The sequence below is a fragment of the Bubalus kerabau genome, chromosome 8 (genome assembly GCF_029407905.1).
Source record: "Bubalus kerabau isolate K-KA32 ecotype Philippines breed swamp buffalo chromosome 8, PCC_UOA_SB_1v2, whole genome shotgun sequence".
Lineage (NCBI taxonomy): Eukaryota > Metazoa > Chordata > Mammalia > Artiodactyla > Bovidae > Bubalus > Bubalus kerabau.
In genome coordinates, this window is record NC_073631.1 from 16396597 (window position 1) to 16417178 (window position 20582).

The 20582-nt window shown below is 42.7% G+C and overlaps 1 protein-coding gene and 1 non-coding gene across 11 annotated transcripts in view; one reads left to right on the top strand and one right to left on the bottom strand.

Moving 5' to 3' along the window:
* SLC25A13 (solute carrier family 25 member 13) overlaps positions 1-20582 on the bottom strand; it is a 228434-nt gene that overhangs the window by 96011 nt on the left and 111841 nt on the right. For 7 of the 10 annotated variants that reach the window (XM_055589788.1, XM_055589786.1, XM_055589792.1 and 4 more), the window contains one exon: positions 11911-12050. The exons of the other annotated variants lie outside the window; for them this stretch is intronic. In XM_055589788.1, coding sequence (XP_055445763.1) covers positions 11911-12050 — 140 coding nt within the window. The remainder of the gene's footprint in view (positions 1-11910; positions 12051-20582) is intronic. 10 annotated transcript variants of the gene reach the window in all.
* On the top strand, positions 3590-3661 carry TRNAC-GCA (transfer RNA cysteine (anticodon GCA)). The gene has a single exon. It is a non-coding gene; the product is annotated as a tRNA-Cys (tRNA).

The following is a 20582-nucleotide window of genomic DNA, read 5'->3' on the forward strand; positions in this document are numbered from 1 at the left end:
TACAGGCTGGTAAAAACTAGACGTCACGTGCAATAGGCACTTCATAAAAAGGAGCATTAATTTTGGTCAAAGTGAATGGTTTAAAAACCTCTCCAATCCCTTCCAATATAAGTACTCCGGAGTCTTTCAAAAAATCCCTAGTAAGGAACAGCGGTTCTGCTAAATTATTCTGAACCAGCAAGAGGGACAGAGAGATGAAAACCAGTTAGGGCAGAGGGTGACAGAAACAGCTGAAGGCCTGAACACATCCTCCAGGCTGCGGGCTCTGCCAAGAACTTCAGAGACAGTATTTCATTCGAGTTTCACAATAATCCTGTAAAGTAATAACATCTTCATCTCCCGGAGGCGCCTGAAGCTCACGGAGGTTAAGCTACTAGTCCAAAGTCACATAGTGAGAAGGAAGCCAGGCTTCGCTCTCTACACCAAGGTATTATCAGATTCCAAAACTGAGATTTTAACTACTAACTTACGCTGCCTTGGGCAAAACCTCAAGTAGGGGGATCATAAGTGATGTGGACAGATAACTAGAAAAGAGATTTTTAAGAAAAGTTTGGGTGGTGATTCATATCTAAAAATCGAACAAGAGTTTCTAAAAGAATTCTCACCTTGGAGAATGGGAGAATCTGCCACAAAAGAAAATGCTTCAGGGGAAAGAGATGAGGTCGATGACCATGAGGGAGAAACCTGGAGGGAGATGAGCTTAAGTTATAAACAAAAGTTAAGCAGAAACCAAAAAACGTCCGAGGCACCTGTGGAAGTATAAATCTGGGAAATGCAGACAACAGAATTTTAGAGGAAAAATGCCCCCAAGAGACCATGTTTACCGTTATTCAGTGTAGGTTATACTTCAGGGACAGTGCATTTTCCTACTTCACCACCTCAATAACCTTCTAAGGAGGAGCTGCCTGTCACCTCCATTTGTAGCTGGAAAGGGCGGCTGGGGGCCGCATGACACTAAGGGCGAAGCAGGATGTGCAGCGGGGTGGTCTGGCCCCAGATCCGTATTCTTAACCTTCGCGGACTTCCTGTTCCTTTTAGGGGAAGGCCTACAAAAACCAGAAGGAAAAGGAAAAAGGAAAAAAAAAGTTGTACCAATGGATGAGATCATCCTAGGACACACAGAAAGAGTGGGCAGATGACAAAAATAGAACCAATACCTACAGGAGTACAGACAATAAATCTGAGGGGCCTGAGACCCTGTGGAAAACCCAGAGAGCTGGAGAGAAAACAGCTCTACGGAGAAAGAGGGCTCTTATCAGTAACAGGCCACGGGGTGCTTCCTAAACGCTGCTGATGGAGCCAGGAGGGACCGTGCAGAGGAAGGGGGCTCCTTCATCTAAGGCCAGGGGGCCGCACCAGCGCACAGCTGGGCCGCGGCCTCTAAGGCAGTCCTACCCTGCGCGTGAAAGGAGGCTCCCTTTTTCTTTACATTTGCCAGTGAACTGTTTTCTGTTCCCTGTCTTCTGGGGCATAATGATTAATGGACTCGCCTTCTTCTCTAGCAGCTTCCAGCAACTTCAACACAACCATCAGAATGCTATAGGAAGGGGGAAAAAAAAATCAAACTCTTCAAAACTGCTGCTGCTGCTAAGTCGCTTCAGTTGTGTCCGACTCTGTGCGACCCCATAGACGGCAGCCCACCAGGCTCCCCGGTCCCTGGGATTCTCCAGGCAAGAACACTGGAGTGGGTTGCCATTTCCTTCTCCAGTGCATGAAAGTGAAAAGTGAAAGTGAAGTCACTCAAAACTGCTAGCTGTACAGAAATACACATATATAGGGGTTACACCACTTTCGGTTTAACATTCACGCTTCTAACAGTTCAGGCCTGTCATTTCCTTAATAATTTCCAATTTTCAATTGGGTATATTTTGAATGCAGAAATGCTCTCCACTTCTATTCAGACACATAAGTTTGTGCTTCAACCTCAACAATGTATCAGGAACCAAAGAAGCGGGGAGGAGGGCGGGCACAAAAAGAGACCCCTTTGCATTTTTTGTGTTTTGCACAGTTTTGAAATTAAAAATAAATATCTAAAACTTTAATAAAAACAGGGACTATCAACAAGGATTTGTATCAAATTTATACTGTTAAGATCAAAAAAACTCCTTTGGAAAGTGTTGGTGTAAGAATTCTGAGGAAAATGCAGGTTAATTATTTATGAAAACGAGGAATAAAAAGGTGTAAAGAAGGTTTGCTTACAAAATACGGTACCATATTTTGCTCTATTTCAAATAAATTCTATATTACATCAAGTATCAGGACCTGTACCATTTAATATGTTAAGTATCATTTTCATAATCCTGTGCTAACTCAGAGGAAAAAAATTCTAGTTAAAATAAAAATCCATATATTTTTAAACTGAATCAAAAAGAGAATCTGGCACTGGAGCAGGTAGAGAAAGCAGCTGTTCCCATCGCAACATTTTTCTGTGCTGCCCACATTCAGCCTAAGCAGTCAGACTTCCAGAGTTTGGGGTGAAATTTTATCCCTATTTCACTGGGTGGGGCCTCTGATTTTAAAAGTTGTCTTAAAAAAATTAAAATTAAAAAAGGGTCTCAAGAAGCAGTAGTTATTTGGCATGTAGCCCACACAGCAACACCTTGGCGGGAACCAAACACAGAGCTTTTCCATCTCAATTTCCTGGCTCTCCTGATTCAACGTTGAACCTCACAGTGGGTAACAGCTGTATGGTGTGTTCATTTTCACCAGGATGTTACTGTAAAAGCTTGCACAACAGGCCACTCCACAGAACAGCAAGCTGACAAGCACCATGGACACAACAGCACAATGAATTCTGATTTCCTTTGCCCAGAGAGCAGAAGTGCAGAGGGAATGAGATGAGCCCTGCATTTAAGTCTCCAAGGCTTTTCCCACACCTCTCGTTACTCATTGCCAAACCAGCGGTGGTTGCTATTTGGACACAAACCACGATCTCATCTCTTAGAAAAGCTGAGAGCGAAACGACGTTAGCTACACCTTTACTCATTATTTCATCTTGGATCATCAAGGGGTGCTGTATTTATGAAGCAGGACCAAAGCCGTATGGCAGATCCCATCTGGTCCAACTTAAAATCAACATAAAGACCACATGTGTGTTAAAAATGCAAATATAATCATGGTCTCTGGCTACTAAAGATCCATGGTCTAGATATTTTAATTAATACAGATGGCAAGCTGGGGGAGCCAGGGGAGACACACACGGCTTGGGTTACTCAATCCTAAGCAAAGACGTGGTTACTGGTTCACTAACTGGTTGAAACAATCGTGGCTTCAGCAAGTCCTACTTACAAAGGATTATTTTTTGTTAACACCTGAAATGCTCTTTCAGTTCCAAAGCTTGAGAACTTGATGTTGCCGAGGCTGAAGGTTATGTTTCTTTTGTTTGGTGATGTTAGAGTAGCAGCAGGGGGAACAATTTCTTTTTTTAACAAGATAGCCTATTGTGTTGAAAGTTTTGCCTTAAACTAGTATACTTGCCTGGAGAATCCCAGGGATGGGGGAGCCTGGTGGGCTGCCGTCTATGGGGCCGCACAGAGTCGGACACGACTGAAGCGACTTAGCAGCAGCAGTAGCAGTATACACTGGGGCTTCCCTGGTGGCTCAGACGGTAAAGCGTCTGTCTGCAATGCAGGAGACCCAGGTTCGATCCCTGGGTTGGGAAGATCCCCTGGAGAAGGAAATGGCAGCCCACTCCAGTATTCTTGCCTGGAAAATCCCATGGACAGCGGAGCCTGGTAGGCTATTGTCCATGGGGTCGCAAAGAGTCGGACACGACTGAGTGACTTCACTTATGTATACACTGACATACACGGTCACAAACCTATGATGAAAAACATCTGATTAGGAGCAGAGAAACTCTGGCCTCAAGAAGGACTTGGGAGCTGCCGACTTCTAGAACTCTGCTCTCTAGGACCAAAATGCCCATTTTACACAAAGGACTTGGGTTGATCTGTATGCCCTGCTGACCCATAAGCCAAAATACTGGTCAATTTGATTTAACAAAGAACCAAAATTGTTCAGTTGTGTTATTTGCATGAGTGTATCTTTGGCATCTAACAAAGTTATCTTGGGGCTTACGTGATCTGAAGATAAAAGCTTTTAGGAATATGAATGGCTGATCTGGGACACAAGACACAGCTCTGAACCCTAGGTTCTAGTCCTAGCTCCACCAACTATGATTCACCTCTCCTGATGTCACCGTTCTTCTGATAAAAGGAGGGCCTGAATAATGTGATAAACACTCATACCCTCGTGATGAGGGCTTTCTGCTGGGTCAGGTAACTTCATTCCTAAACCCTATGTGACGAGACAACATTAGAAAGAATTATTAGCCCCACTCTCTCCCAAGTCAGCTATCCCATTTCTTGGCTAACGAATGGAATCCTGACACTAATATCTGGTTTCGCTACCAATTTAGAGCACTGCTAATTTCTGAAAGACTCCTCTTCCTACAGCAAGAGGAGGAAGGCCTCTAGAAACAAAGAAATGTCCTGTCTCCATGAAATGAAGGAAAGAGAATTTTCTTGGAAATGCCCAGGTTTGTGGGGCCATCAGTAGGGCTCCTATGAGACCCTAACTCCAAGGAACTGATTTTGAGGTGGAAACAACTCATCCGCACACAAGTCACTGGTGATTACGTGCAAAGCGCTCCTAACAGCCCTTCATCCACATGCCCTCCACCCCTTCCCCCACTGCCCCCAACCTCAGTAAATCACCACCATCCTTCCACTTGCCCAAAGCCTAAAATACAGGAGAGAACTATGAGTTACACATATGCGTACCTGTCCCCATCCTAATAAATCACCAAGCCTGGCCAGGTCCATCCCTTCAATTTTTCTTGAAATCCATCTTCTTCAGCTCATCACTGTTACCAACCAACTGTTATACTGGAAAGTGGCCAGCTGGTCTCCCTCTCCCCGTCATAGGACTCTCCATTTCATTTTCCACACAACAGCCAGAGTGATCCTTCTGAAACACCAACCTCATCATGTCTGGCTCTCTGAGCTCCCCATCAACCTGAGGATGAGACCTGAACACCAGATTCTGTGCTTTTAAACAATCAGGGTTTTGTCATCTAGATCAACGTTTCTCAGTGTGTGGCCCTCGGACCATCTGGGACATCACAATTCAGGATGCTTGTCTGAAAGGCAACTTTTTAGGCCCTATCCAGACCTACTGAATCAAACTCTTGTGGGGACAGAGAGGCCCAGGGTGCAGCCTTTTTAAAATAATCACTTCAGAAAAAAATTTATACAAAATCTGAAAACACTGCTAGAGATTTAGGAAAATTAAAACCAACTTGTGTTCCACCTGTCTCATCTTGAACAAATTCAGAAAACTCCATGCTTCTATGTGCTCATCTTTCATACAGAGGCAGTAGCCGCTGCTCAACACCTAAAGTGACTATAAAGACCAACAAAAGCCAAAGCACTTGCCAAGTTGGAAAATGCTACAGGTGAAGTAGTTAACAAGCAACAGCTTTCTATTTCACAAGTATTTCACAATGGGGAGCAATCCAAGATACTCTGAGATAGGAGCTGTTAGAAACTCCTATGTGCAGATTACTTTTAAATTGTAATTCAGTTCAGTTCAGTTACTGACTCTTTGCAACCCCATGAACCACAGCACGCCAGGCCTCCCTGTCCATCACCAACTGCCAGAGTCTACCTAAACTCATGTCCATCAAGTCGGTGATGCCATCCAACCATTTCATCCTCTGCTGTCCCCTTCTCCTCCTGCCCTCAATCTTTCCCAGCATCGGAGTCTTTTCAAATGAGTCAGCTCTTCACATCAGCTGGCCAAAGTATTGGAGTTTCAGCTTCAACATCAGTCCTTCCAATGAACACCCAGGACTGATCTCCTTTAGGATGTACTGGTTGGATCTCCTTGCAGTCCAAGGGACTCTCAAGAGTCTTCTGCAACACCACAGTTCAAAAGCATCAATTCTTCGGTGCTCAGCTTTCTTCACAATCCAACTTTCACATCCATACATGACCACTGGAAAAACCATAGCCTTGTCTAGATGGACCTTTGTTGCCAAAGTAATGTCTCTGCTTTTTAATATGCTGTCTAGCTTGGTCATAACTTTCCTTCCAAGGAGTAAGCGTCTTTTAATTTCATGGCTGCAATCACCATCTGCAGTGATTTTGGAGCCCTAAAAAATAAAGTCAGCCACTGTTTCCACTGTTTCCCCATCTATTTGCCATGAAGTGATGGGACTGGCTGCCGTGATCTTAGTTTTCTGAATGTTGAACCTTAAGCCAACTTTTTAACTCTTCTCTTTCACTTCCATCAAGAGGCTCTTTACTTCTTCACTTTCTGCCATAAGGGTGGTGTCATCTGCATATCTGAGGTTATTGATATTAAATATATACACATGATTATAAAACACTATCAAAAAGTAACTGGAGGGGAATTCCATGGCAATCCAGAGGGTAGGACTTTGTGCTTTCATGGCCAGGGCCCAGGTTCAATCCCTGGTCAGGGAATGAAGATCCCACAAGCTGTGCAGTGAGGCCAAGAAAAGAAAAAAGTAACTGGAAACAACAGTAACACGCAGCCTATTATGGCTTTATCATCATATCTGGCAATTCATGGGCAGGGATCAAGAATTCTGAATGTCCAATAATGCGTGACTGTACATCCCCATTAGGACACATGGCCCCTCGAGGAACAGAAAGTGACTTCATAGCCACAGCCCTGGAGACAGTGCAGTGGGGTGTAAGTGGTCCTGGCACCATATTGTTTGATTCCTCACACATCTGTGATCTTATGGAAGAAGTTAAGCTCCAGAACAGTTGTTCTGCACTCTTTTGGGATATTCCTTTGGGAACCTAATGAAAGCCATGAGCATTTCCCAAAAAAATAACTATCTGAAAATGCAAAATTTTACCCTAGAGTCTGTTTATTCTTTTGCATATAATAGGGAAGAATGATCATTACCTCTCAGGATATTGGGGATGCTATTATCAGAAACAGAATATTTTAAAAAGCACTTCATAAATTACAAAGATTGTTACTAGTATTCTTTTTTTTTTTTTTTTGAGTGACTCTCACTGCCGACTCTACAGAATTATTTGGCAGAGAAGCTTAAGGGCCTTCCTTTCACTCTGTGTTCACAGTTGCCCACAACTCCCATCCAGTAAAAAGGGGGGTAATGGATTTCAGCAGATACATCTCCAAAGAAAATATACAAGTGGCAACAGGCACATGAAAAGATGCTCAATCACACATGAGATACTGCTAAGAGACTAACATAAAGGCCTTAGTCTCCTCATCTGTAAAATGAGGCTGTTAACTATCTAATACTGGTATCTGGACCTTTAATTTGGTACTTTGGACAGCTGTTGTAACCAGACTCTGAAACTATTTGTTTCGAATTGAAACTTGCCTTAAGGGTTTATGCTACAAACCTTCAAGGATTTTTGTTATAAAAGAGCACCTTCATAGGGTATATACACTGTATATCTGTTTGCAATTGTGCCTTTTGAGCTGTCGGGCAGAAAATCACAGGAATGACGCCCAGACTTGTACACTGTGTCTCAAAAGTTGTCATTCCCTCTGCACCTCTGAGTCTTTTGCACAAAGCCTCTTGACAAATCCTACATCTCCAGCAAATATTTCTCGAGTTGAGTGGATTGCTCCATGCAAGGAACAATCACAGAAATACTTCCAAACAAGATATTCTATGCTAATATCATTTATGTACAGGAGTTCCATCAGGTACAGGATACAAAAATTCCTCTGAACTGTTTTCTAAATATACTGTTTTCAGTATATTAAAAATTCATTTTCCAACTCATAATCATAAAATTACAGCTTTGCCCTAAGAACTGAGAGGAAAGAGATGTTGGAAATGCATATAAACTATTCTAAAATCCACACATATATACCCATATATAAACTATATTCACGGGCTTCCCTGGTGTTCCAGTGGTTAGGAATCCACTTTACAATGCAGGGGACACAAGTTCAATCCCTGGGCTGGGAACATCCCACATGCCATGCAGCAACTAAGCCCATGTGCTACATTTGCCGAAGCCTGCACACCTTGAGCTGGTGCTCCATAACAAGAGAAGCCACAGCAATGAGAAGCCGGCACGCTGCAACTAGACAGGAGTCCCCGCTCACTGCAACTAGAGAAAGCCCACACAGCAGCGAAGACCCAGTGCAGCCCAAAATAAATACATAAAACTATATTCACATTCACACGCACACACCATCACTCATGCAGTTAACTAGAGATGATAGAACAGGCATAAAAAACCAGCAGCAGTGGAGGTAACAGTCTCAAGGATGGGGTAACAGGGCTGTAGCCACGCTCCCTTCTGAAATCCTTCCCTGTCTTGAGGAACAAGTCTAGGCAGGAGGCTTTGCATCCCTGCTTCTTGCTTCAATGCTATCATTTAGATACAAAGTACAAATGAGGCTTTGTACTTTGTATCTAAATGATACCAAAAAAGACTGAAGGCAGGAAGAGAAGGGGATGACAGAGTATGAGATGGTTGGATGGTCTCACCATCCATGAGTTTGAGCAAGCTCCGGGAGCTGGTGATGGGAAGCCTAGCGTGCTGCAGTCCATGGGGTCGCAAAGAGTTGGACACAACTGTGTGATGGAACTGAACAAACAAGGCAAATTTAGTTCAAAGTTTCTCAAACTGATTGAGCCCTTTATGCCAGAAAACAACATGCCAGCTCAGCATTCAACCCACGCCCGTGACCAGCGCCACCTCAGACAATGCCCGGACGAGCACGTGAACACAAGGAGTCCTCACAGCCACATGGCGGCCTGTGACAAATGCACACCTGCTCCCGCGTGCTAAAGTATTTTTTATTTATTTTTTTTATTTTTATTTTTTTTGGGGGGGGGACCTTTCCCCCCCCCCTCAAAAAAAAATAAAGTATTTTTTAAATGAAGGCGGAAAGTAACTGACCTCTCAAAGAACAGCACTGCCCATTGGGCACAAACACGAGCACATACATGAGCACAGGTCACACCAGAGCGTGAGGCTGTTAGCTGAAACCAATCCAAGCTACCATCTAGGACCTCCAGGCTCCTTGAAGCCACAAGCACGTCTCAGCGGACCCCACAGTTGCTCTTCCTCCTCAGGTGACAAGCAGGGACATGCATGGTGGCAGTTCTTTCAAGACCCGGGCACCAGCCAGGGAGCTGGTGCCTGTGTTGCTATAACCTGCCCCAGAGCAGAAAGGAAGGCATCATGCTTAACACAGCAAGAGCCCTAAAGGTCACTTACATCTGTAAGAAGTTCCCTTAATCCAGAAAACAGTCCAAAAGGACAATCAAAGTATTTAAAGTTGAGGTCATTCAGAAAAGACTTCAAAGGAAGCATCTGAGTGGGGGCAGTGGGAGAGAGACCCAATGGCAGACGTCTAAACTGGTAATACTGTGGCATTTATATCAAGTCTGTCATGACACACATATTAATTCTTTGAAATCTGGGCCTGGAGTGGAATACAAAAGGGAGGCCCGAATTATCTACCTAAACCATCTTAACCTAGTCAAAGTTTAGCACTTGTAATCTCACTATGAAGTCAAAATCATCCCATGAAGGACACCGAGGGATGAGTGCATTCACCATTACATAGAGAATGGAGTCGGATACGAGTGAATGCCTGCAAGCTGCAGCTGCAAACCTACTCAGTAACCCCTGAGTCATCTCTCATCTTTGCCTCTGGCTCGTCCGTATCTCGAGGAAGGCCCAGAAGAATCTGGGTTGCTTATAGCTGACTCCTGAGTCCACGTAACTGATACTTGCTTAAAGGGAAAGGGGATCATCCTTACCATTGCTAACATCCCATTAAGCCTAAAAGTTAATTAGGCTGTATTCCGTAAAGTCAGTTGGAGGCATTTGTCTCAATAGCATTATCACAATTCTTCCTCATCAAAACGAACCCCACCTCCTACTGCACAGGATGTCTTGCATAAACAACAGCGCAAACCTCACAACTCACAGGCCATCTCCACCTGAGTTACGCAAGCAGGTGTATGTTTACGCAGAACTGCAACCAGGAATTCATAGATATTAACACGTTTTTTAAAAAAATACAAAGGCGTGTATTTAATACATCTTGTTTTACATTTTCAGAGGCTGGGAAAATAAAAGCAAACTAAAAAGTGTAACAAATTCTATATATCATAATGATGCATGTAAAAGTCACAAAGAGAAAGCACTTATGAAAGTCAGCCAGTTATAAATGCTGGTGCCTAAGAATGGAGCCCACAAAATGCTGACTGAGTGGTTACACGGCACAGCACGCGTGCGCCCTCGGGCCCTCCCCCTCCACCCAGCAGCTGTGCTTCTAACCACTCCTCAGGGTTCCGGCAAGGTCTCAGGCACACAGGAAACAGGCATCACGAACCCACTGCCATACCCACTGCTAATGTTACTAATAACAGAAGAGAAGGTGGCTTGAGGAGGTGGATGGGGCGGCGGGTGGGATGAAAAGGTGATGGAAAGTAAGAGAGCTGAAAAACTCCAGTAAAAATAAACCAATAAGCCATGACAAAGTCATATACAACATGAGGGTTATGGTCAACACTGTAATAACTTTGTTACCACATGTAACTACATGTTACTAGACGTATCATGGTGGCCACTTCCTAATGTATCCAAATGTCAAACCATGTATACAGTACAGCTACAATTAAGGTAACACTGTACCTTAACTACACTTCAATTAAAAAAAGAAAAAGATGATCTCCTTAGCAAATTTTTCCTGAGGACCCGGAATTAAAACACAGCAAACCAATTCTTTTAAACAAGTCTTTTAAACGTTATGTCAATATTTAATAATATATAAATAAAATCAAATTGTTAGGGAAACAAAACAAATGCATAAAAATCTGAAAGAGTGGTTTATCACATAGACCTACATATTATACAGATGTTGATCTCTATCAGAATTAACGCCATCTTATGCTTTGGGAGGAAAACTAAACGGTGGTCATATTTTGTAACGAGTCTTCTGTTGGCATCATCAATGGCCCAGTGAAAGCACCCCAAAGCAGAAAGTGAAGAGCGGAGGCAGGAGGGACTGGACCGAGGGGCATGCCGGAAATGCAGACAACTCCTGCAGAGCTGAACACCAGCTATGGATAGCATGTGCCCTGAACAGTGTTCTCCCACTTAGCTGCACGACAGAAATGCCTCAAAAGACTCCAAGTGCCAAGCACGCCCTCTCTGCCCCTCACCCCAGATACAAACACACACCTGACTCACAGAATCTAATCTCTAGAGGTGGGGGACCAAAACAACAATAGTTTTTAAAACTCCCCAGGTGATCCCAATATGCAGTCAAGTTTTAGATCCAATGTCTTGTCTGTAAAAGGCAAATAATTCTACAGTTAGATGCTGATGATGACATCTGTCCATTTCTCAAGGGATAACAAAAGTATTAGTAAGTAGTAGTGGAACCAGTCATAAGCCAAGAAGTCAAACTCGCCTGCCAATGCAGAGGTAACAGACGCGAGTTCAATCCCTGGGTGGGGAAGATCCCTGGAGTAGGAAATAGCAACCCACTCCAGTATTCTTGCCTGGAGAATTCCACAGACAGAGGAGCCTGGCGGGCTACAGCCCATAGGGTCACAAAGAGACACGAATGAGTAGTGGAACCAGTCATAAGCCCAGAGTTCAGGTTCCAACTCGCCCCTCCTGATTTACATAATCTTTCAGCAGATCACTTAATTTCTGGGGTCCTCAGAGTATATTCCATTTAAGCATGAAATGGTTCCAGGGTGTGTCAGAGCCTGTTTAACCCTATAGTTTCTACATACTAATGAAGAAATACTTCCAAATAGGATGGTTTGGCCAAGGTTAGCAAATTTGGATTGGGATCCTAGTTTAATTTATTCATCCATTCTTTTAAACTTTTTACAAGAGCTGGACTCACCAGTAAAAACTGAGTGAATTCTGCATATGTCAGGTGTCTTTTTCTTTCTTTTCCAAAGTGTAGTTGCACAAATTCTGAGTCCCAGTTAAATGGAATATGTTGATGAATTGTGGTCTGTCCAAAAACTTGCTTAACATCCTCTGAAGAAAGAAAAAGAAAGGTTGATTACAACAAAGCAGATTAAAACAAAGCAAATCAGGTACTTCCTTCTAAAACCTGTTATTAAATGCATATTGCTACATTCTTCATATAAAAAGGAACTCCACTTTAAAAACACAGATTTTAAAGTCATGGCAGAAATAGATGTAGGGGTCTAACGGAGTAGAAGTAAATAATCCCATCCAATAAAACAAAAAAAATCAAGAAGTCACACACACACACAAAGGCCCACAGGTAGCAGCAGGCCAGCATTAATCAGCTACATCTTGTATCATCATCTGTTTCGTTTCAACAAATATTATTTTCTAGGCACAGAAAATATAAATCAGTCTTCAGTGGCAAGAAGCACACATATTCATAAAGAAACACTGAGAACACGGTACAACTCTTAAATATAGCCCTCCTTATCAAGCTGTTAAAATGTTTTTGAGGACTTGGAAATCAGATATAAACCTTTAAGCATATATTCAACAGCACTAAGACTTAAGAGTTTTAAAACCTTCCACTGTTCAGCAGGCCACACTTGAAGGCAATGGGAAAAAGAGCCAACAGTCCAATCCTTTAACTTTATCCTCAACACTCTGACTTGACACATACTGACCCTCTTTTTAGCCTCTACTGCAGAGGATGAGATGGCTGGATGGCATCACTGACTCGATGGACGTGAGTCTGAGTGAACTCCGGGAGTTGGTGATGGACAGGGAGGCCTGGCGTGCTGCGATTCATGGGGTCACAAAGAGTCGGACACGACTGAGCGACTGGTCTGATCTGATCTGATGGGGTTTTCCCAGTAGCTCAGACCGCAAAGAATCTGCCTGCAACGCAGGAGACCCAGGTTCCATCCCTGGGTCGGGAGAAGGAAATGGCAACCTACTCCAATATTTTGCCTGGAGAATTCCATGGACAGAAGAGCCTGGCGGGTTACAATCCATGGGGGTAGCAAAGAATTAAGACAAAACTGAGCAGCTAATACTTATAAATAAAAAAACTTAAAACTGTAAGAGGACTGGCAGAGAACAGAAAAAATGATACCAAAAAAAAAAAAAACCCCTACTTTTCTAAAGCTTCATGTTATTTACTAGTCTCCCCACCTTCCAACAAGAGTGTATGCTTGGAGGGTACAGGGACGCAAATTACATAACTGGATTTGTCCTGGCCTTCACATCTTTAAATATATCTACCAAACCTGCTCACTTTTATGAGCAAACTGTGCCTGCTACCTTGTTTTTCTTCCCCTTTGCAACGATTTTCAAAAAGAAAAAAAGAAGTAAATTCTTGAGTTCTCTAAAGGGTGCCAAAAACTTTGGCATGTATTTCCACTGATTCCCCCAAATTTCCTACTTCCAACCCCCCTTACACCCACAAGTTTTTATTCCATGCTTTTAAAGTTTCCAGAGAGTTTGTAAGTCTTGCCATGAAGAAACACTGCTGCTACCATCAGCATAAGATTGGGTGTGTATTTGCACTCAGGAGGCAGTAAAAATCAGAATTATGCCGGGCATAAATTTTATAAAAGATGGCAGAAAACCTCAGGCTGGCCCTGATGAGGACAATAAAATAAAAACTTTTTAAACGTAACCCTCAATTTCTTTGCATTTATTCCGTTTCTCTAGGAAGAAAAAAAGAGAGAGAGACAGAGGAAAAGAGAGAGAGCCAGGACATAAGAAAATGAAGTGAAACTAGAATTGAGATTTAAGAATTGAGCCACTGGTGGCTCAGTGGTAAAGAATCTGCCTGCCAGTGCAGAGACATGGGTATGATCCCTTGTCCAGGCAGATCCTACATTCAGTCAGTTCAGGTCAGTAGCTCAGCCGTGTCTGACTCTTTGTGACCCCATGGACTACAGCGTGCCCGGCTTCCCTGTCCATCATCGGCTCCCAGAGCTTGCTCAAACTCATGTCCATCGAGTCAGTGATGCCATCCACCCATCTCATCCTCTGTCATCCCCTTCTCCTCCTGTCTTCAGTCTTTCCCAGCATCAGGGTCTTTTCAAATGAGTCAGTTCTTCGCATCAGGGTCTTTTCAAATGAGTCAGTTCTTCACATCAGGTGGCCAAAGTATTGAAGCTTCAGCTTCAGCATGAGTCCTTCGAATGAACACTCAGCACTGATTTCCTTTAGGATGGACTGGTTGGATCTCCTTGCAGTCCAAGTGACTCTCAAGAGTCTTCTCCAACACCACAGTTCAAAAGCATCAATTCTTTGGTGCCCAGCTTTCTTTATGGTCCAACTCTCACATTCATACATAACTACTGAAAAAACTATAGCTTTGACTAGACAGACCTTTGTCAGCAAAGTAATGTCTCTGCTTTTTAATATGCTGTCTAGGTTGGTCATAGCTTTTCTTCCAAGGAGCAAGTGTCTTTGATGTGACCAAAAGAAAGAAACCTTTTAATCTATAAAATCTATTAAAATCTTTTAATCTACATTGTTAATCTATAAAAAATGTTTATATACTATAATAAAATTTTAGAGAAATATACAAACAAAAATGACTTTTTGACCACTTTTCTGCCAAGCCGGAGTCCTTTCTGCCAACCATTTTGATAAAATAATGGTCAATGAAATAATCATAGGATAACTATCAAAAATGAGGTCCTTCCTTTTCTTGATCTCTCCCTCAATGTCCTATAGGAAGTAATGAAAGATATTAACTAGAATCATGGGCGGATGGAAAATAAGTAAAAGTCATAAAGAAATGATGTCTCTGGAGAACAAAAAAGTCCAGCACTGCAGACCTTGAGGAGGTTAGTGATACAGCTGAAAAGCCAAGCTCATGAGGAGAGTTTTGTGTGCCGTAACAGAAGACTTCAATGGCACCCCACTCCAGTACTCTTGCCTGGAAAATCCCATGGACAGAGGAGCCTGGTAGGCTGCAGTCCATGGGGTCGCGAAGAGCCGGATACGACTGAGTGACTTCACTTTCACTTTTCACTTTCATGCACTGGAGAAGGAAATGGCAGCCCACTCCAGTGTTCTTGCCTGGAGAATCCCAGGGACGGGGGAGCCTGGTGGGCTGCTGTCCAAAGGGTCGCACAGAGTCGGACACGACTGAAGCGACTTAGCAGCAGCAGCAACAGAAGACTTCAGAGCTGACAGGACATGAGATCTGTGTGCTGTGCTGTTTTTGTATTGTTGAAGTCACAGCCCCTAGAACCTTAAAAGTGACTACTTTGTGACCCCGTGGACTGTAGCTCATAGACTCCTCTGTCCATGGGAGTCTCCAGGCAAGAATACTGGAGTTGGTAGCCATTCCCTTCTCCAGGGGATCTTTCTGACCCAGGGGTCAAATCCAGGTCACCTGCACTGCAGATTTTTTACCATCTGAGCCACCAGGGAAATGAGGTGGTGGCGTAATATAACATGACTTCCATCCTTATTAAGAAAAACAGGTTAGGACACGGACATGCAGAGGAAGACCATGCAGAGGAAAACACAAGGAGAGGACTATCATTTACAAGGAGAGAGGCCTCAAAAGACACCCATCATGCCAACAACCATGACCTTGAACTCTTGCCTCTAGAAGTGTAAGAAATTAATTTCAGTTGTTTAAGCCACCCAGCCTGTGGCACTTTTACGGCAACCCCAGCAAACTATTACAAAGAGCAACAGGAACTTCCCTGGCAGTGATGAGGAAAATCACCCTCCATATCTCCTGCCAGCATGAGCAAGATGAGAGACATTTACAAAAGCAGACATGTTATAAAAAGGGTGTATCAGCTGGATAGTCAAATCAATTAAATGTAGCAAAAATGTGTTTTAGGTTAAACACATGCAAATTAAATGTGTTAATACAAAAAAAAGTAACAGAAGATATTAACCTGACATTGCCATATAAAGCTAAGGCATTTTTAAAAATCCATTTTAATATTTATATGCTACGCTATGCTATGCTAAGTCACTTCAGTCGTGTCCGACTCTGTGCAACCCCATAGACGGCAGCCCACCAGGCTCCCCCGTCCCTGGGATTCTCCAGGCAAGAACACTGGAGTGGGTTGCCATTTCCTTCTCCAATGCATGAAAGGGAAAAGTGAAAGTGAAGTCGCTCAGTCGTGTCCGACTCTTAGCGACCCCATGGACTGCAGCCCACCAGGCTCCTCCATCCATGGGATTTCCCAGGCAAGTGTACTGGAGTGGGGTACCATTGCCTTCTCCGTATATGCTATAGAAGTATAAATTAAATAAATTTAGGTTACTCAAAACTTAGTAAATGAATTTAAAATGCATCTCATATGTCCCCTCCCTCTTGAACTGCCCTCCCATCTCCTTCCCCATCCCACCCCTCTAGGTTGATACAGAGCCCCTGTTTGAGTTCCCTGAGACTTACAGCAAATTCCCACTGGCTGTCTATTTTATATAGCGTAATGTGAAGTTTCCATGTTACTCTCTCCATATGCACACCTATGGCTGATTCATGTTGATGTTTGACAGAAAACAAAATTCTGTAAAGCAATTAGCCTTCAATTAAAAAATAAATTAATTAAAATAAATAAATAAAATGCATCTCACGCTAACCAACAATCTTATTTTTCCTATAAGTAACTATCATTTACTGCTTACTAGAGCTCTGACTTGAATTCAAAGCTGTGAACTCTGAACCCTAAGTACAGAGCTTTCTCCACTATTCCGTGGGAGTCTGTCTCTCTTATGCAAATGTCTGCCTGAAGAACTGAAATCTCATCCCCCTGAAGTTTAGAGCTAAATGTGATCTTTGAGACATGTTATCTCTACAAACTGTCTATCCTACAGATCTGAACTACTGATGTGTTTTCAAAAAGATAGGTCTATATAGTATGCATAAGTATGCAGTTAGGTCTGTGTGAATATACATTTGTTATCTATCTTTTCTTTCTACATAGATTATTAACACCTTTCTACACAGAGGAGAGTGAAAAAGTTGGCTTAAAGCTCAACATTCAGAAAACTAAGATCATGGCATCTGGTCCCATCACTTCATGGCAAACAGATATGGAAACAGTGGCTGACTTTATTTTTGGGGGCTCCAAAATCACTGCAGATGGTGATCGCAGCCATGAAATTAAAAGACAATTACTCCTTGGAAGGAAAGTTATGACCAACCTAGACAGCATATTAAAAAAGCAGACATTACTTTGCCAACAAAGGTCTGTCTAGTCAAGGCTATGGTTTTTCCAGTAGTCATGTATGGATGTGAGAGTTGGACTATAAAGAAAGCTGAGTGCCAAAGAATTGATGCTTTTGAACTGTGGTGTTGGAGAAGACTCTTGAGAGTCCCTTGGACTGCAAGGAGATTCAACCAGTACATCCTAAAGCAGATCAGTCCTGGGTATTCATTGGAAGGACTGATGCTGAAGCTGAAACTCCAATACTTTGGCCACCTGATGTGAAGAGCTGACTCATTTGAAAAGACCCTGATGCTGGGAAAGACTGAAGGTGGGAGAAGAAGGGGACCACAGAGGATGAGATGGTTGGATGGTATCACCGACTCAATGGACATGGGTTTGGGTAGACTCCGGCAATTGGTGATGGACAGGGAGGCTTGGTGTGCTGCAGTTCATGGGGTCACAAAGAGTTGGACACGACTGAGCAACTGAACTGACATAAATTATTAACAAAGACTATATTTTTCCAGTCTGGTTCTCCCCCATGCCTGCACCATGGTGGGCATAGAGCAAATAAATACTAAGTTGTGGCTGAATTTAACTAAAGAAGAAAAGGTTTACAACAGTGTAGCAGGCTGAGGACAGTGGTATTAACCTTTTGAGACACTACAGTTTCCACCCTACTGAAGTCACTTCATCAATCATATCCTAAGATTTTAGTGAAGTGCATAAAGATTGTTAACTGGGCTTTCCTGGCGGCTCAGTGGTAAAGAATCTGCCTGCCAATGCAGGAGATGTGGGTTCAATCCCTGGTCTAGGAAGATCTGCTACAGAAGGAAACGGCAACCCACTCCAGTATTCTTGCCTGGATAAACCCATGGACAGAAGGGCCTGGCGGGCTACAGTCCATGGGGTCATAATGAGTTGGACATGACTTAGGGATTGACACCCCCCTCCACACACACACACACACACACACACACACACAAGAATTATCAGTCTTGCTTATAGAAGTCTTCAGCCCCTCGCCTAGGCTGATACAAGTGGACTAACGAAGCTGCATTTTAATTAACATCCTACATTTTTCTAGGACTTCCCTAGTAGCTCAGCAGTAAAGAATCTGCCTACAATACAGACCCTGGGTTTGATACCTAGGTCAGGAAGGTCCTCTGGAGAAGGAAATGGCAACCCAGTATTCTTGCCTGAGAAATTCCATGGACAGAGGAGCCTGGCGGGCTACAGTCCCTGGGGTCGCAAAGAGTCAGACATGACTTAGTGACTGAACCACCACCATGTTTTTCTAATTTAAGGGTCCAGAACCTCATTTTGAAAAACATTGTCCTAACAGGCTATAGAAGGGTTTAAAACCCTGGACTGCAACGGACCAAAGATATGAAAGGAAGGAGGTAGGAAAGATTTTTCGGAAGAGCTAATGTAAGACAGTGTACACACCGACCACTTGGAGACCCCGGAGACAGGCAGGTCGTACAAACCGGTGAACAACATTCACGTCCTGGCCTTTGTGGCCAGTGTTGCCTGGAGCTGAACAGTGTCCGAACTACACGGGCCTGAGAACGGTGTCCATCTTCAGTTCTTCTCTGTTCTAACATGCTGGCCACTTTAAGAATGCCAGCCATCAGCCGGCACGCCCAGGGGAGCACTGTGCCAGGTCCTGCGGGGTGGAGGAGGGCCGGAGAAGACACAGTGCTGACTCCAAGGCCAATCCACGAGAAATAACTGAACAGCACATCCAAACACCATGCTGAATTAAGGGCTAAAGGGCCAGGGTTCCTCGCAGCAAGGAAACACAAGTTTAAGGACGGATGCATTTACAAAGTGGGAGAGAAAAGGCTTCCTGGAGAAGATGAAACTTGATCTGGTCCTAAAAGTTGTGGAGGATTTATTCAGATGAATCTGTGAGGGAGTTTCTCAGTAAAGAGCAACAGCATGAAGAAGGATTCCTTTCTTTTGAGGTGAATTAAGGGTCCAATCGGAATACTGAGGATCAAAGCCAGCTAGTGTCACTTAGACAGGACAGATCCTGGCTGAGGCACTTAATAGATGCTGGCATCACTTGCCAACAGCAGGTATTATTTTTAAAATTCTAAGAACTTGATGCAACATTTGTGGTGAAGAAAAGGTCACTATGGGAAGAGCAGTTGGTCATGGAATGCTGCAGGAAAAAAAGAAAAAAGACCTGGAGTTTTTTATTATTTGGTACAATCTCTACAAAATTTCTTTTTCGCTCTCCAAACTTACCTAACAGAGGTTTTGTACTAAAATATTGTTAAGATTACCAAATTCTAGTTAAACAAACCAAATGATACATGCAAGAGGGAGGAAGGACTGTGGACAAAGGAAAAGTAGCAAGGTTTCTATAGTCATTTTCAAGGCTAATCAACTCTTAAGAAATTAAGGTATTAAATCTTGTCAGTTGGGAAAACTCACACTTTTTCTCTGAAAATATTTTATAGATAACTAAGTATTTGAATACTTCATCCTGTTCCAATAAGTCACTCTGGGGTATTGGTTTTCTTGGCCTTGACATTTTCCTGTGCATTTATGAATAGGAATACTGAAAAGCCCAAGGGTCACACTGAGTTCTGAAAGTCCTTCCTCACTTTGGAAGACACTGTAATATCATCCCTGGTTAATATTCTTTTCTCCTTTTAGGAGACTCAAATCAGTTTTTCATTTAACATTTGATTAAGATTTCCCCATGCCTTGATGAGGCATTGAGAGGTAACGGTACCCCCTCCATCATATAGCTGGAAAATGAGAAACTAAAAACCAAAATGATTTTCAAATTCTGCTCTGCACTCTTGCTTTCATGGAAAATTTCATGAGCTTTACCTTGAAAGACTCTAGCAGGCTATCTTAGGACCATTCCTATCATTAAACCTTTACCATTTGAGCTTTCTAAACCTATCATCCTAACTTGTAGTTCTGGAAAGGAAAAGGGAAAATATTTTATGCTTTTTGGTTTCGTATTTGGTTCAGTGAAATAAATACATATATACATACATACATACATACATACAGATGACTGTAATTCATAACACACCAGCTAATGGCTTTCAAATAACATTACTTGGCAGATTCATTACTAACTTAAAAAAACTAGGTGGTCTCTCCCCAAAGTACAAGGTCTTAAAAATCTTACCCCCAGGTTGAGCCCATATAGGCAAAGAAGCAAAACTAAATTAGAAGTGAAATAAAATGAAATCAGAAGTGAAGTGAATTATAATTGAAATATAAATATCTAAATATTAGATCTATATTTTGGATATTTAAAGTCATAGTTTTCTCAGCTCAGTCACTCCTTCTGAAAGTAAAAACAAATTAGAATGCTTATCTCTTAAAGTATAATCGTTGTTATTGCAATATAGGCCAAACAAACTATGTTTGGAAGGTCTAGAGTTCCCATTATACC